Raw genomic sequence first — 18,119 nt, forward strand, 5'->3', positions numbered from 1 at the left:
GAGGAGGCCCAGGAGCCTGCAGGGCACCATATGTGCATAGATCACCAAAAGCAAACACACTGTGGCCAGAAAGCATGTGACATTTCCAAAGGGAAGTGAGTGGAGCAGAGGACTCCCTTCAGGAAGCAGTCAGAAGTAAGACTCAGAGGCTGAAGTCACATAGCAAGTTTGGATTAATAAAGGGGACATATGGTTTTGTGAGTAGAGGAGTGCTAATTAAATGGAATTACCTTTAATTTCATTAACATAACAAGGATACTGAACCTAACATTCTGCAAATGAACATCCCAATTCCACCCTAATGTTCTGCTCTGACTAATCATCATGGCGTGGAGGTGACCTGGGGTTGTCAAAGGAGATATCGGCAAAGGGCAGTATCTGCTGGGTCTTGACAATGGATGGCCATTTGAGAACCCGACAATTCAGAGGCTAGTCTGCTAAGCTGTGCAGGGGTTGTGATCTGCATCCTTGAAAAGGGGACTCACACCAATGAAATGTATCGCATTTTTAAATACAAACTGTTACCAGCACCAACCGGCATGCAAACATGGTATAAGCCATCACGTGTGTGAAGAAGGCGGAGGGCTGATGCCATGTAAGAGCGCCCACTTACAGGGCACTTCAAGGTTTACAAAATACTCTTCATGTACAGCTTGTCTCTGGATCCTCACAGTAACCATGTGTCGGGGGATGATTCTGCCTATTCAATGGCCGAGGAAAACACGCTCTGATGTTAACTGTCTTGCTTAGGGGCACACAGCTGGTATCTCAAGTGGGATGAGAACTGAGTCTTCCTGACTCCAAGCCTGGCACTCTCTCCACCAAACCACTCAAGAGGGAGGCTGGCACCTGCCTCCCCGGTGCTAAGAGAACTCGCCAAAAGGCTGCCAGCACCGGGGGCTGGTACTCTGTGGAGGATTTCCTAGGAAGCATGGACAAGAACAGCCCAAGGGAATGAGGCAGAGAAAGGGGGTGACCTGAGTGGATGGAAGGGACGCCCGCACCAACCATGCACTCACCACATGTCAATCTGTGTCGAGTACTCTGAGGAGCCCAGGAGAACGTCGGGGGGCCGGTACCAGAGCGTGACGACTTCATTGGAGTAGGTCTTTGTGGGAACCGACTTGGCCCTTGCCAGTCCTTCATAGGAAAGAGAAAACATTTGAGAAACGCAGGACTGGGACTTTAAAAAATCTTCATATTCCCGCCTCGCAATCCTAGTGTCATAGATGGGCTACTTATAGCTGCTCAAAACTCAACAGAAACTGAAGGTGAAAAATGCTAGCTCTTCCCACATCTAATGAAGAAGGGCCCCTTCCTTCTTCATAAAGCGCCACCTTGACAATTACTTCCTAGATGGGATTATTACTACAGCCCAGTAAGACAAGCCCATGCTGAGACCTAGCGTTGATGGACTGTTTTCACAAGCCTCCCCTCCTACCCTATTCTGAACTCCTTTTGCTGGACCCTTGAGACTATCCATTCACCAACCACTGTCACTATAAAGAAGTCTCAAGTCATTCCAAGTAATTTCTGAGTAGCAGTGACACAGAATTCTCTGACAAAGGCAAGACCCATTGGGATGAACAAAAAAAAATTCCTTTCTTCACCTATTATTCAGGTAAAAAGGTTTCAGCTTATTCAGACAGACACACGTCTCTATCTAAAGAACTTCAGAGTCTATCAAAGTTGCATGAGCAAAAGGCATGCATACCAGGGCTGTTTCTGTTGATACTGCTACTACCGTAATATGAAATTCATGGCCACTGAGAAAAGTCAGTTGGAATTCACGTCTGTTTCTCTGAACTTCCCTATAGGTGGCCCCATAGTGGATAGAGTGCCAGGCCTGGAGTCAACACAACTGATCTTTCCTGAGTTCAAATCTGGCCTCAAAATACTTACTACCTCTGTGACCCTGGGAAAGTTACTTTACCCTGTTTGCCTCAGTTTCCTCAACTGTAAAATGAGCTGGCGAAGGAAATAACAAACCACTCCAGCATCTCTGCCAAGAAAACTGATTAACAATATTACTATTAAATTACACAATTTTTATGTGTTTGGGAAAGGAGTAACTTTGAAAGTTATTTGAAATGTAAAGACAGGTGTGCATGCATATTACATGTGATTTTAAAGATGCCTAACTGCCTATCAAGAATATCAAGAATCTACTATAAAAAATACACACGTATGCATATGTGTGTACATATGTAAATGCTTAAAAATATTTCACTAATTCATTCAACTAAACCAGTCCATCAGAAATTTTCAACAATTTGAAACACAACCATTTCACGCTACCTTGATTTTATGTCTTTATCTAAATAGGACCATGAATCAGAATCATGTAAATCATGCATCTGCCTATTTTAAGCTCCATCCCCGCCCCCATCTGGGCGAGCAGAACCACCACCATGCCATTGCTACATCCCCTTCTCCTCTCTATGCTGCTCCTTTCCTGCTTAACCAAAACAACTGGGGTGGGGGGCCCGGCGGCAGCTAGGTGGCACAGTGGATAGAGCTCTGGCGGACCTGAGTTCAAATCCCTTTTCAGACACATGACACTTAGTAGCTGTGTGACCCTGGATAAGTCACTTAACCCTGATTACTTCACACACACACACACACACACACACACAAAAAGAACAACTAGGGCTGCTAATAGCCTTCTGGCTCTCAGAAGCTTCCAGGTGAATAAGCAGAATCTGCTTGAACACCAAAGGGTCAAGTGTAAGGAACTGCTAATGGGGAGGGAGAAGTAGCCAGATGTCGTAGGTGGTGCCCCCACCTTCCCCCATGCTCTTTATCTCTATCTCCCTTTGGGCTCCCATGAGCCGTAGCAGCAGGGTTCCCAGCATGGACCTGGCCAGGAGGGAACTGTGGGAGCTTTTACTGAGCTTGGTTAGTAACCCTGGCCAGAGAACCAGACCATGAGCTTGATGTTCTGAACTCCAACCCCTCGGGTGAAGATGAGGCAGCGATCTAGGGCAGGAACACCTGGCTGGTCTTTCTTCTGATGAACCCAACCTCCTTCATTATAAAGACGAGTGGATGGCCACCTTTCAATCACTCTGCAAGTCATCTCCCTCTTCCTCTTCTATCTCACAAACACCTTTATACAAGAGCTTCAACTTCCTCATCCTGAGCATCATCACCAAGAATTCCACTGGGACAAGGGAAAGAAGTGTGAGGAGAAGGGAGATTGTAATGAATTCTTCACTGATCACTGAGTAATTTTCTATGAGTCACTATTTCCTGTTAAGTGGAAATAAAAATTCCAAAGATGAAGGAAGAGGGCTGAAGATGACAACATAGGAAGCAAATGTTTACAAAATGACTCCTGATCACCTTGAACCTTCTCCCTTCTCTTTACATGGTCACACATCTGAATTTCACTCAGATGATTAAGCAAGCAATAAATGGCTATACTATTATAACTACTGAAATGCTCTTGAACCACAACCAAGATTCAATTTGTATTAAAGTACCTGCTGTATATAAAGCAAGCCAAGATGAGAAGGAAGGCAGAAAGCTGGGAAATTTTTTACAGCAAGTTTCTCTGATAAAGGTTTCATTTCTCAAATATATTGAGAAGTGAGTCAAATTCATAAGAATACAAGTCATTTCCCAATTAACAAATGGTCAAAGGATATAAGCAGGGAATCCTCTGAGGAAGAAACTAAGGCTATCTATAGTCATATGAAAAAATGTTCCAAAATCGCTCTTGAGTGGAGAAATTCAATTAAAACAACCCTGAGGCACCACCTCACACCTATCAGACTAGCCAATGACAGAAAAGAAAAACGATAAATGTTGGAGGGGATGTGGGAAAATTGGGACACTAATGCACTGCTGTGAACTGTGAACTGACCCAACCATCCGGCAGAGCAATTTGCAACTATGCCCCTGTAACCCAGCAATACCACCATTAGGTCTACATCCCAAAGAGATTTGAAAAAAAAAAAAGAGGGGGGGGACCTATTTGCACAAAAATATTTATAGCAGCTCTTTTTGTGGTGGCAAAGAATTGGAAATTGAGGGGATGCCCATCGACTGGAGAACAGCTGAACAAGCTGTGGTATATGACTGTGACAGAATACTATCGTGCTCTTTACAAGAAATGATGAGCAGGATGGTTTCAGAAAAACCTGGAAAGACTTCCATGAACTGATGATGCAAAGTGAAGCGAGCAGAACCAGAACAGTGTACACAGTAACAATAACACTGAATGGTGATCAGCTGTGAATGACTCGGCTCTTCTCAGCAATATGGTGACCCAGGCATTGCCAAAGGACTCATGATGAAAAATGCTAATCGCCTCCAGAGAAAAGAACTGTGCAGCCTGCATGCAGATCAAAACACATTGCTTTTTATTTTATTTTGTTGTTGTTGTTGTTGTTTTTTGGGGGGGTCCTGTGTTTTCTTTCAATATATAACCAATATGTAAATGTTTTGCATGATTGTGCATGTATAACCTATATCAAACTGCCTGCCATCTTGGAGAGGGTGAGGGTAAGGTAGGAGGGAGAGAATTTGGAACTTAAAATTTTTTTTTAAAGAATGTTCAAAATTATTTTTACATGTAATTGGCAAAAATATTATTTCAAAAAAGAAAGTCAATGTAGTTCAATTTTCAAAATGCTCTTTTACTTATTCTAGAGCCTAGAACTGTACAACCACCCAAATTTAACAAAAAGTAGTCATGATATCCTAGGTTGGTACTCCAAAGCTAAATACTTTTAGAATAAGGTGGCAGAAGAAAGAAGATACTGAATTTCATTTTATTTTTTGCTCTTAACTTCTTATTCACTAAGAGGAAGAAAACGGGTGAGCATCTAACCTTGGAAATGATGGTGCAGAAAGCTAAATTAGAGTCATGGAGTAGCAGGCACACAAAACCAGTGCTCTCTCCAAGCAATTAATCCTATGCACAGTTCTGGGGTCACAGAATATCCTGACCCATCCTCCCCCCCCAAGATCCCAACTCTCAGATATCCTATCTTTTTGGTTATAGCGATATGATAGAAAGAAAATCATTAATGACTGCCCCTATAGGCAACAATTTAATTACTCTTATGATATTGATAAATATTTTATGTTTCATACCAAAATCTGCTAGCTTTAACTCTCCTTTCTCATTAATGAGGAGGTTCTGCGGTTTCAAGTCCCGATGAAGCACCTTCCTCCTGTGGCAGTAGGCCAAACCACGAAGAATCTGGTATAAAAAAAGCTAAAAAACAAAACAAAACATGCATACATAAACATCCCAGAGAAACAGAAATCAGTTTTATGGGTCAACATACATTCCTTTGATTAAATAAATGAGTAACTTTAAAGCAATCAGATTGTCTTGTATAGGGAAAACCTACATCCGAGGCTGAAAAGCATTTGGCTTTGCCATGTTCTCAACTTCACAGTACTGTTCCTTGTGGTGTAAGAGCTTATTCACAAAAAGACAACATTAGACAACATTCCAAAATACAGCAGTGAATATTTTAAATAACTTAAATGTCTGCTCTTTGTTATGAGATGTAATTTAAAATAACTTAAGCTACACATAATTTAGGTATACCCCCCCCAAATCTGCTTGTGAAACTAAATTTATTAAAAAAGAGACTTAGGATCAAGGATGTAAGGGTTGGGGGACTCTGGGGTCCGACTGGGGGGTTGTGAGAGAGCTCCTAAAAGATCACAAAAATAGAAGCAAGAGAATGATGGAAAATAAGGCATATAATTACAATGTGTAATTATGTTATATAAACGAGCTGAGCTAGTAACATGTAGCTGATGCAACACAGAGCCCCAAAGCTCTATAGTATATAATTATCCTCAAAGGTTGAAAAGTTTTGCAAATGCTCGCTTTAAAATTACTATCCTTACCAACCTTTCTGCTAAGAGAAATAAAGGTTATGGTGCTAGATTCTGCCTCCCCACCCCCTCCCAATTTTCTCTAAGTCCCTGTTGATGGCTTATACAGCAATCCAATGCAACAAACATTTATCACGTATGATGTGCTGGAAGCACAAAGACAAAACAAAAAACAAAATGAAAAGACGCAGCCCTCAAGGAGCATTCAGGGAAATAGAACATGAATACTAGTAAGTGTAGTATAAGGAAAACTGGGGTGGGGGGGAGAAAGAGAAGAGGGAGAGGGACAGGGAGAGACAGACAGAGAGAAGAGGGGAGAGGCGAAGAGAGAGACACACAGAGAGAACGAGAACCTAATAGTGAAGCATTTAGGGGTTAGGGGAGGGTAAGAGAGGAACAAAAGTTTCATGGAAAAGGTGATTTCTGATTTGGGCCTTAATTAACGAAAGACCAAGACTTTGACAGGTTGAGTAGAGGACATTTCCAGGGGCAGACAAGGATGTGAACACAGCAAGAGGGGAGTATTGAGTTCAGGGAAGGGAACGGCAGCGTTCAAGAGGCTGGAAAGGCAGGGCAGGAAGGAGGCAGCTTGTGGAAAGCCTCCAGTTGCAGTCTGGGAGTTTGTATTTTATTCTTTGGAAATGGGGAAGCACGGAAGAGTTTTCAGCAGGGGAGCGACGTGGCCCAATCTGTGCCTTAAGGGAACGGCAGCTCTGTGAAGAACAAATGGGAGATGGGAAAAGACGAGAGGTAGGTAGAGAGAGCAATCAGGAAGCTACTCCAGTAGTGTGGAGAAGATGATGAGAGCCTGACCTAATGAACAGCTGAGACAAGTGAGGTCGTGAAGCACCGAATGAGAAGAGGACTCCCCCCAGTCACAAAGCTTAACTGACCGAGGGTGATAGTGCCTGTGATGGAAATAAGGAAGCCTAAGAGGAGGAATAATTAATGGCTCTGTTCTGTTTGTAGAATTTTTAAGGTGAAAACAGAAGGAAAGTAAAAACCACAAATCTCAATCACGACCCAAACAAAACCCACAGGGAAGAGGGAAACAATTCTGTTGGAATGCACAGGAAGCCCAGCTGCCTCTGGATGCTCACCAGACCCCACTGCCTGCCACTGTATGTTCTGAGCTATCTTTTACTAGCTCAGATTGGTTTTATTTTGCAAATATTATTTTTTGTTAAATTTACTAATAAAAATAGCAAATGAAGAATCAATTTAAAGTTCCCGCCTGAAAAACTGAGAATGAGTCAAATACAGACATGGTACCACCTATTTGCACAAGGGCCTCGTAACAAACAGTGGCTGAATGGTCTTGGGTGGGCCCATACACATTTTAAGGAACTTTGATCCAAGGTTTTTTTTTTTGAAGAATAACCACTTTCTTTCACTCACTTCACCATTCTTTCCTGAGTTTTGCACTCCCTTAGCACTGTACCAAATATGACATCACACAGGGTTCCTTTCATCCTCAGATTTACAGATGACAAAACTAAGGTGGGGGGTGGTTAAGTGACATTTCCCACTGACTATGTACAGACTGGAGGTGACACTGGAATGAAACACCTTGTGTGCTGATCTTACCACTGTCGCTATCCTTATGTAATAGATCCCATCCTGAAAAACGTGTCTGATTCTGTGGGGGTAACAATCACTTTTTACTGCTGTAGGGACGCTCACCACTTAAAGGAACCCTTCAGTGAAATTCACCAGGGCTGGTTTTCTTTTATGTGTTTATTTTTAAGGTCCATTTCACAGGGTGGCAGCCATACCAAGGAGAAGAGAACTTCCTTTCTAACAGCTTGGCAATGTTCCTGTGGGCTTGCCGCACTCACCTTCACATTGTGCATACTCATGATGTTGCCACAGTCGTCCATGTACTGTTTTAAATCTTTGTCCTACAAGAACACAGCAGCAGAACTTAGTACGTGACACAAAATGTTCAAAATCCAAGTTCTTTCCAATTATTCAATTTCAAATAGAATAAGCTATTCTTCAGGCAAGGCTACCAAAGCTGGGGCTCAGATTTCCCAGAAGCTCAGCATCTGGAAAGGCAAGTGTTTCTGGAAGCTACATCACCACACTCATGTCCCACTGGAATCAGGGGCTCCTCTACCTAGGGCTCTAGACTCCAATTCTAACCCCAACCAGCACCCTGTCAAACTTCGGAAAGTCGGCATTTCTGCTCCTTCAGGTCATGGCCCAGTGTTCTATGGGTCTCTGTATTCCTAGTGACTCGCACACCAGGTGCTCAGTAACTACTGTAGAAGTGAATTATTCCAAGCTCTCCAGTTCAAAATGGCCCAGCAGGCCACCTAACTCTAGTGCATGCCTGCATGACATATGGCCCCGGGGCCAGGTAAGGCCTGCCAAAGTGGCCCTCAGGCGGCAAGTTGTACAGGCCTATTTAAATCCTCTACATTTTCTGAGGGCCACCAGAAATCCTTTTGCAGGCCTGCTCTAGCCCTGTGGTCCTGGCTCTTCCTTTCCTAGTAACTTACTGACTCAGGGGCCTTGCTTGAGCCCTAGGCTAAGTCACCCTGTCATACTTCCTTCTTGTTTGGTAACCCACAGTTGGATTTTCTGCTGCCTACATCCTTGATTATCTCTGACTATCCCTTTAACACTCTGGCTTTTCTGGGTCCTCGCCTCTGCTTCTCTGAAGTGACAAATAGCCCTCCTTCCTCACACCACCTAGAGGAGACTTTCCAGGTGGGCTGGGGCATGTGTATCTAGCTGCTCACCAGAACAATCAGTCTTTTTTCTTTCCCCACCTCTACTCCTCTAGGGCAGCTCTGCTGACCATTCCTCTGCCTCCTGCCTCAGCTTCTCCTTCAGCCTCCTCTGTCACATTCTAAGGCTCCTCTTCCTCTCACCCCTAAACCTAAGTACTAGGAAGGCCAGTTCTTGGCTCTGTTCTGTTTTCAGAATGGAAATTCCTCAGAATTTCTCAGTTGCCCCCATGGCTTAAACTATCGATTCAATTCAATAAACATTTATTCCCAGCCTCCTTATGTGAGCGCTACACTTACAAAGACAGAATCAAAATACAACAGTCCCTGTCCTCAGTGAACTTAAATTCTACTCAGAGAATGAGCATTTTATACAAACAGAGGACTCAAAAACCTTCACCTTTAGACTTGATCTTTCTCAAATACTTCTTTTTTTGGGGGGTGGAGGGTAAGGCAATTGAGGTTAAGTGACTTGCCCAAGGTCACATAGCTGGTAAGTGTCATGTGTCTGAGAACGCATCTGAACTCAGGTCCTCCTGATTCCAAGGCCACAGCTTTATCCACTGTGCCACCTAGCTGCCCCTCAAATACTCTTAAATTTAACCTGTTCTAAAACTGAACTCATCATTTTTTTCCAAAGGCCACATTTCTATCTGATTGTCCCTAATCCTATCAGTTTCCCTCTGATTCAGGTTCACTCTTTTCTGATTCCTCACTTGCTAGCATTCCACCTCTCAAGTCGGTATGCATTCACTAAGAGCCCCAGGGTCCAGCCTTCCTCTACCCACTTTCCACTGCGGCCGTTCAGGTGAACACTGCTTCTCAGCCTGGCAGAACACCCTGCTGCATGTCTCTGCTTTAACCCACCTTCTGCCAGCCTCATCTTCCTAAAGCAAAACTGGGATTGTTCAAAAACTCAAATGGCTCTGCATTCCCTTGGCTTGAACCTAAAGCCTTCCACAGTCTAGCCCCGACTCACTTTTCAGACTCATCCCCCACTCTTTCCTTCACAAGGCCTCATCCTAGAGCCAAATACACATTGGGCTTTTCTAGCCTCGATGCATTTTTTCATGATAGTCCCTCTTACATAGATGCCATCAGAATCCTGCCCATCTTGATATGGCCTAGCTAAAATCCCAACCAGAAGTCATCTTCGCTATGCTTCCAAGCACTGTGTTTTTACGAACTCTCGTGGCTATTCACCATCTCTCCCTTATAGCTAAGAATTATTCGGATAAAGACATACTCTTTCCCCAAGGAAGCAGGTATTGTGCCCCATTTATATTTGCACCCCCTGTTCCCCAGGATGGACTGAAATGTTAGATGATGATGTCCTTTGTCATACATACACTTAGTAGTAGGATAAAAGCTGCACACTGAGTGGGCTAAACATATTCAAATTTAATTCAGTTTTAGGTTGTGAGGCTACAGATTCTCTTAAATAAATACCATTGCATTTCTATGGCTGAAATAGATACATGTCAGAGGTCACTATGAAAAGCTCACTAACGACCCATAACACAAGCAGGAAGGTACTCATGTACCAACGACCCTCAATCTTGTGCCTTTTTTGTCACAAAGCTAATGCAGAACTTTTCATTTCAGGCAAAATGGCACTTATCAACATTTTGCTTCTACCATTTCACTGAAAATGATCATTCGCGTGCTGAAGATAAATGGATATATGAATACTTTCACTGCACACACTGGATATAATATTCTAGATAAGGCCTGGCCAGGAGACAGCAGGAGGGCGAGGCTATCACACATTCCTTATTCTTTTTCTTTTTCTTTTTTTTGGCTAGGCAATGGGGTTAAGTGACTTGCCCAGGGTCACACAGGTAGTAAGTGTCAAGTGTTTGGTCTGAGGCTGGATTTGCACTCAGGTCCTCTTGACTTCAGGGCCGGTGCTCTATCCATATCTTAGTATATCTCAGGATGTCTACTAAGGTTACCGACGGCTTGTGCCCTTCCCCAGTGGGAAGACGACGCTCCTATGAGGACAACCACAGCCCATGCTCGCCACTGAACTGAGCTGAAGTCCCAGAGAAGCCTCCTGTAGACAGCAGTGTGTGTGCACAATTTCTTGTTTTGGAAAGGACAATTGTTGTGCCCTCTGATTTAGCTGTAACTGGACAAGCCAAAAAATGAAAAGAAAAAGAAAACTGGCCATTGCGAGTGCCGGACCACAGCACCAGTCCCTACACTTCCCAATGCAGTCAAACGTCTACAACAAAGATCGAACCGTAGCTGGGGCAGCGTGTGAAGCTGCAAGGACCATGTGACTTTAGACCTGCTGGAGGGCTTTGGAAGCCTCCATTCTGAACCCCTCACAGTAATACTAGGCAAGGAAAGTGATCTCCATGAGTTCTGCTCTTCTACCAAGGGACCTGTCCAAGGGTCCTAAGAAGCAAAGCCAGGATTAGAACCCTGGTGCTCAGTGGACTGTAACTCAGTCATCTTTCCAGTATTCATGCTATGACAGAAAGTGGGCAATTCTTTCCTGGAAACTAGTAACATGGAAAGGAGTTAAAACACTTGTACAAAAGCCCCATTCCCACAAACCCATGCGTATACACATAATGGCATGGAAACACAGCAAAGGTTCCTAGAATTTCCATTTCTAACCATTTAAAAAAAATACCTGAAATACCATTGTGAGGCTAATGCTTACCAAATACTCAAAGACTAGAGCTAATTTTTGTTTTTACCTCTTGTGGTGCTGTCCATTTCTCCCTTGCTGTTAAGAGTTATTTGGATAAACACATGCTCTTTCCTCGAGGGAGGGTGGGTATTCTGTCTTATTCATATTTGTACACCCTGCTCCCCAGGATGGACTGAATGAAATGTTTGATGACAACGTGCAGGAGCTTCTTTTCCTATGTGATACATTTAGTAGTAGAATAAAAGCTGAATTAAAGTAGAATAAAATAAAAAAATAGTGCTTACCAAGTACTCAAAGACTAGAGTCAAGGATTTATCTGTGTGAACGATGTCATGTAATGTAACAATGTTGGCATGCTTTAGGTCCTTTAATAATGAAACTAAGAAAAAAATAAAGAAAATGAATTAAAATCTACGTAGGATTAAATTTTTCAAAAAATTAACAATATGCTATCAAAATCCGACTTAAAATAGAATTTATTGGAGGTGAATACAGCCTGTTTAAAAAAAAAAAGGTACCTTCACCTAAACAGTAAGATTTTGACTTCAAAACACTACAATCCCATATTCAAGAGTGCTTTGGTACAGTCACAGAATGAACTTGCGAACTACACTGTCATAAGATTTAATAAAATAATAAAATATATTTATTTAGACATTTGTTTTCAGAAATAATTTTTTAAAGGCCTGGAATATGACTTTTAAGTCGTTTCCTCTTTTTGCATCTTTTCATTCTCAAAATATGAAATCTGTCTGTTGTGAAGCTGCAGGAGCCCAGTTCTAAGAAGCATTCCCAAGGATTCATTTCTCACGACAAAGAACGCCATCTTACCTTCTCTTATGGCTGTACATGGAGCTCCCTCTTCATGCTCCAAGCGGATCTCCTTTAATGCTACCAAGTTCTCCGTCAATTTGCTTCTTCCTTTATATACAGTTGCATAGGTCCCCTAGGATCACATTCAAAAAGAAAATCTGTGAAATTGTATCCGTGCCATACAGAATGGAAAAGGCCTCTAAGGGTATTTCTAGGCTAGATTTCATTCTTCACAGAAAATACCAGTATGATCACCCTTTGTTTTCCTAATGAGCCAACGAGATGTGTTAAGTCCCAGCTGCAGTGCTTCTGTACCCTCCTAATTCTATGTTAATTGTCCATTTAAATCAAACACATGCTACATGAGCTTTTTAATTTTTAGTTTCTGGCTCTCTTAAGGTGTTACCACCAACTAAATGCTCACTTTTCTTAGATTACTTGCCATGAGAGGTCAGGTTTTTCTGAAATTGGCCAGTCATGGCGGAAAGTTCCAGGTCACCATGGTCAGGATTTATGTTTTCTAATTTCAATAATAGTTGGTTACTTTGTTTATGTCCTAATGACATGTGCTTTTATTATTTAGGACACCACCTTAAATCTCAAGGCTTTAGAGTCATACTATTTGCTATTCCTCATATGCTGGCATACAAATACTTTCATTAGAATTTCTAATTCAACTAATAAAAAAATTTTATATCTAAGTCAGCAGTATTTTGAAATTTCAGTAAAGACTGTTATGAGAATGCCAATCATTACCTCATTCTGGGGTCTATTTTTCAACATTATAAATTTCTTCTCTTTAAGTAAAAACAATTTCACATTTATGTATCACAAAGCATCTATCATCTACTGATGACAGATGCTTTGTGATACACAAGAGATACATGAAAGACAATGTTAATTCTTTTTAAAAAGAGGGATTTTTTTAGGGTGATAAAAACAGAATGCTAATAGGTTTTTTCTTTTACAACGTACAGGGTATGGCTAAATAGACTAGTGTACTCATCAATGTGATGAATACTACACCACAAAGGATGAAAAATGTGAGGAATATACAGAAATATATGGACCTAAACAGAATAATGCAAAGCAAAAAGAAAAGATGAACTAGGAATAATACATATTGTCTACGACTATTTTTTGCAAAATCTGTCTAAGTACACATGTAGAAACGAGGAATCTTGAGAATCAGGAGGGGGTACAAAGTGACTTAATACAGCTAAGTTATCTGATACTTGTATGGTAAAGTATGCTTTTTATTGCAAAAAACAGAGAAAAGAAGAAAGTTGTATGCTAATTCCTTACCTCTCCGAGCTTTTCCAATTTAATATAGGTCTCCATTTTCCCAAATCCAATCTCCGACTACAATTAAAGCAGAAACATGAATTTCAATATTTCCTCTTAAAACACGATATTCTTTGCTGCCTCTGATAATCTGTTATGCCGCCAACGAGCACAGCACTCTAGTCCGATGTAATTTGCTGGGCAGCTATTTACAAGGTTAAATTCAACAGGCATGGAAACATCAAAAAGGTCGAATCAGATTAAATCACTGTTAAAACTGTCACCCCACATTGCATATAAAATGGTGCCTAAACAACATTCTTCAGTCAATTCAAAATTATTGACTCTTTCAAGATGCTGCTGTTTGGAGAAATGCAAATGGTCTTCAAAATAACGAGGTCTTTGCAAAGACAAATGCCTGAGCCTGCTGTTCTGACTACAATGCAGGAGCACAAGGAAAGCACTCCCCCCTGCCCACTACTCCTTACTGTTCATGAGAGGGCAATTTCTGGCAACAAGAAGGAAGAGCTACAATGTCGATACTGACAGCTATGGAGCACACCCACTACTGAAGATCATCCTTTGGTGCTGCTCAGGAAAGAGCACGTAAAGAATGTGAGTCTAATTCTAGGAAAAACATATGCAGGAATTGGATGGAAGAATCCACAAGCTTTTAAAAACCCGTTACTTTTTTTCCCATTCTTTTACGTGGCCCAATTTTTTCACGTATGTGGATCTAGGAAAGGGGGTACCTAGATACACACTTGTTGGTCAAGTATATATAACAGGCTAGATATCTGCTACGTGGAGGAACTCAAAGCAGCTGACGTGGAAAGCTTCAAGCACAGAAAGAAAGAAGGCTGGAAGAGCTGGGAAGTCCTACAGAAAGTGTGGGAAGAGAAAAAATGTGGATAAACAGAGGAAAGGAAAAAGACACCATACCCTAATGGCAACATGCCATTACCCAGGAATGGCAATAATTCTATTTTCCCAGGGAAAGGTATGGATGATGGGGGGCAGCGAGGGAGGGTAAGAGATTTCCTGAAACCTGACCAGGGAGGAGGACTTTCAACAGCCTTCTAGCAACTGCTCTTGGTTAACAAAAGAGGCACTGGTGGTGATCTATGAAGAAAGCCCATTAGACAGCTTTATTGTGTTGCTTCTTTTATATAAAAATAAAGGAGCCAGGGAGGAAATAACTGCTCCCTAAACTGCAATCTTGTTTCTCAAAGGAATATAAACCAGGTCAGGGTGTCGAGGTCATCATTTACAATCTCTTTGGTTCTCTAGAGATGAAAAAAAATCACTTTATCTAATGGTCAGGAATGATATTGCATCATCTTTGGAAGATGAAGCATTTTTTCCTGGATAACCAATATAATGCTATACACAGAACATTTCTTTATTCTCATACCAGCCTCCTGCACTCTCTCAGCGGAGGACTTCATCTCAGACTTTCCTGACAAAAGAGAAGACATAGGCTATAAGGGCGCTCTTCACCCCTACTTTCTACATCTCAAAAGCCCTGAACATCACCTCCTTCTGTCCTTGTGTCTGGTCTCTGATGGAGAGGAGGCCTTTTTCCTCACCAAAGACTTATGCTCTACTGGGCTGCTTCTCTCATTCCCTCTCAATGTTTCTAGCTGACTGTCTCCACAAATCATCCTCTTGCCCCACACTGTCGATCTCTCCCTAGCCACAATAGCTCATGCCTGATGCCTACAGACATATGCCAGTGCCATCCCCCCAATGACCCTGCCTCTCCACACTCATCCAATGGCTCTCCTCCATCTTACTGCTTACCTCAGCTTTCCTTTCACTCACTTCTCAGCCCCTTGAAAATCTGGTTTTCAGTATCTTCCTTCCACTGAAACTGCTCTCTACAAAGCTACCATCATTGGCAGCTCAACTGTCACAGCCACTGGCTTTTTCTCAAGCCTTATTCTCTGCCCCTGGTAGAGCAGTACCCTCTGCCACTGGGACACTCCCTCCCCTCTCAGACCTCTGGACCAATACCATTGGTGGCCTGAATTCAATAAATATACCTCTCTTCAAATAATCATTAAAAAGTATCTGCCTTCCTCTTTGGCACAGCAATACAGAGTACTGAAAAAAATGACATGGTTATGGGTCTTTCCAGGGTCACAAAGCATATAAACAGGGTATCGAGAAATGCCCCATGCTAGAAAAAGTTATCTTGCTTTTCATCAAATTTCAATCCTACTGCAAACAGCCCTTTGGCATGAGGTTCAATGTCTTTCCTTTACAAAACTGTCATAATGGGGCATATTTGTTGCAGAAAAAAAAACCGTTCACAGTCTAATTTAACGTTTATATGTTTATACATCCACTTAGAGAAATAGAATGTGAACGCACAACACAAAAATGACTTTTGCAAAATTTCAAATTAGAAAATAATTTCCAATACTACTGACTTTCTAATTACAGCATTTTTTAACTGCTAATATGGCTGTCAATCATGCTTCAACCCCACTGAAAACCACACCACATACTCCATCACTCTTCTATGGCAAAATCTTGTGAATCATAAATACAAACAGTGCATTTGTTTTACCCTTAGAAAAATAAACTGCCACAAGCCAATTTGTCCAATAATAAATCTATTAACTGTGGATTAGTGCTGTACACAGCGTTAGATGGCTTGGATCCTTTCCCTACAGAAACAGTAACTCTGCTAATCAATAAAATGAAATTAGATGTAATAGATAACTCCTTCCCCTCGTGGCAAACGTTTTTTCATTTCAGCTGACACAAACAGCATGAAATGCAGCCTACCATGCAGGTGAGTCATGCAGTCTGATTTGGAATAGCTCTTGTGCATGGGTGAATATTTTGTGTATATTCTATAGATGTATACAAACATATCCTGACTCCGATTTGTTGGTAATTTTATGCAGCAAGCATGCCATTTTAAAAAATTCTGTACCTAAGCCACAGATGGGAGCTGTGATTATCCTGAGTCTATCTGTCTAATACCTATCACTACAGAATGCAGGTGCCTGACTTCACACATGTGTGTGCACTCTTAATTTTCCCAGAATACAAAAAAAGGCCTTGTGAGTTGCTTTCAATAAATGTACTAAAAATGAACTGGGAAACAGCAGAAAGCAACAAGTTATCAGTAGAAAACTGGCCAGATTTGATCACTTAATATGAGAAAAACAGGAAAGAATAAAGCCTTCTTGGTAACCAGAAGCTTAGAGACTTTTCTGGGCAAGTTCTTTGAATAACTATGTACTTAAAATATCACAGGCCCTCAGTCTAATACAAACTGCCTGATTAAATGCTGGAGTCTGCCTTAAAAAATACACACACACACACACATATAGATTTTCAGAATTTTCTTATCTATAAAGGTTAAAATGTCACTGATGCCTAATGACAAATATATCCAACAAGTGAATACGTAGAGTTTCTCTGCTAACCAGAAGAACTACATTGAAATACTCAAAATAACAAAGAAGAGTCAGTCCTGTTTCCAGCCCCCTCATGGTGGAATTCAGTGACATCATTAGAAATTGGCTGACAAGCTACAAAAATGGAGAGTAAACACTGTACTGTAATCGTAATCCTGAATTTAGATTTGAACAGTGGGTTATTAAATGAAGTGAGTGGCACTTTCACATACCTCCTCCCAGACCACAAAATAGGAAAGACAAAGAGTCCTGCAGGTTTATAAAACCCAGCAACACAACTGAGTTAGCTGCCAGACTTCATTTAAGCCTGTATCTGGGTGAAAAACCTTCCCATCTTCAAAAGTTTAATAAACCAATGCATCTATGAAAGCCTAAAATGCGAATCTGGTGAGTGTGGGTATTCTCTGCATGTTATCTGTTCAACAGGACAAAGCCAACAAGGAGAGGTGGAACATCCAACTTGCCAACATTCTCTCCTTAGAATATTCACTCAGGAGACAGAAGACAAAGCTAAAGAAACAGCCTTCTTAATGAGTACTAAACAGGAGCGCTGCTGGGCGCAGCTGCAGGTCTGCCCAACCTGACAGAAGCCGCTCCATGCATCCCTTGTGCCTGTACGTCTCATTAAAACTATTCCCGAACCCCCAAACACGATCCCAGCTCAGCACCATTAGCCTTCTTGTGGCTCAGTCCAACGTGTTTTGTTAAGTGAAAAACAGGGGAGAGCTCTTGATTTCATGGGGGACCTACACCCACACAGCTGAAATGGTTCCTCTAAAGAAAGAACTTTAGTATGATACCATAGTTGTGAACACAGATGAACATGATTATGTGATTTAAAATGAGTTCAGAGAGACAGTTTTCCAAAACAAGTTAAGTAGAAGCACTCTATGACCTTCTTGGAGCAATGACCAAAGCTGTCGACAGTTGTCACTGTCCCTTCCCCAATTCTGTGCACTCAGTGGGAAAAGCAAGCGTTAAGCAACTCCTGCATTTGGTATTTCATTCTCATGTCAGAAATGTGGTGGTATATTTATGTATTATGGGAGGAATATTGCTATTAGACACTTCCTCCTTCTCCATGGAAAATCAAAGGAAGGAACTAGCTATAAGAGTGTGCTTCTTCTTTTAAGTAACAAGGAAAATGGCTACAGGTATTGAAAACACAATCATTCTTGGTCCATAGCAGTTATTGCCACAGTGAAGTATACAAGATAATCCACTGGACTCTGGGAAGAAAACATTAGAATTTCTATTTTGACATATTTTTATCTTAAAATAGAAATTAAGTTGTATGAATAAAATTCAATAGATTGATAC

General features: G+C 41.6%; 1 protein-coding gene across 4 annotated transcripts in view; it reads right to left on the reverse strand.

Annotated features, from left to right (window-relative positions):
* Positions 1-18,119, reverse strand: part of CDK17 (cyclin dependent kinase 17) — a 143,549-nt gene that overhangs the window by 12,735 nt on the left and 112,695 nt on the right. For all 4 annotated transcript variants that reach the window (XM_021006417.2, XM_021006416.2, XM_078146699.1 and 1 more), the window contains 6 exons: positions 13,384-13,440; positions 12,097-12,211; positions 11,550-11,644; positions 7,704-7,766; positions 5,104-5,227; positions 1,020-1,140 (listed from right to left, as the gene is read on the reverse strand). In XM_021006417.2, the coding sequence (XP_020862076.1) occupies positions 1,020-1,140; positions 5,104-5,227; positions 7,704-7,766; positions 11,550-11,644; positions 12,097-12,211; positions 13,384-13,440 (575 nt within the window). The remainder of the gene's footprint in view (positions 1-1,019; positions 1,141-5,103; positions 5,228-7,703; positions 7,767-11,549; positions 11,645-12,096; positions 12,212-13,383; positions 13,441-18,119) is intronic.

The sequence above is a fragment of the Phascolarctos cinereus genome, unplaced genomic scaffold, assembly GCF_003287225.1.
Source record: "Phascolarctos cinereus isolate Bilbo 61053 unplaced genomic scaffold, phaCin_HiC Scaffold_1;HRSCAF=81, whole genome shotgun sequence".
In the NCBI taxonomy this organism is placed as follows: domain Eukaryota; kingdom Metazoa; phylum Chordata; class Mammalia; order Diprotodontia; family Phascolarctidae; genus Phascolarctos; species Phascolarctos cinereus.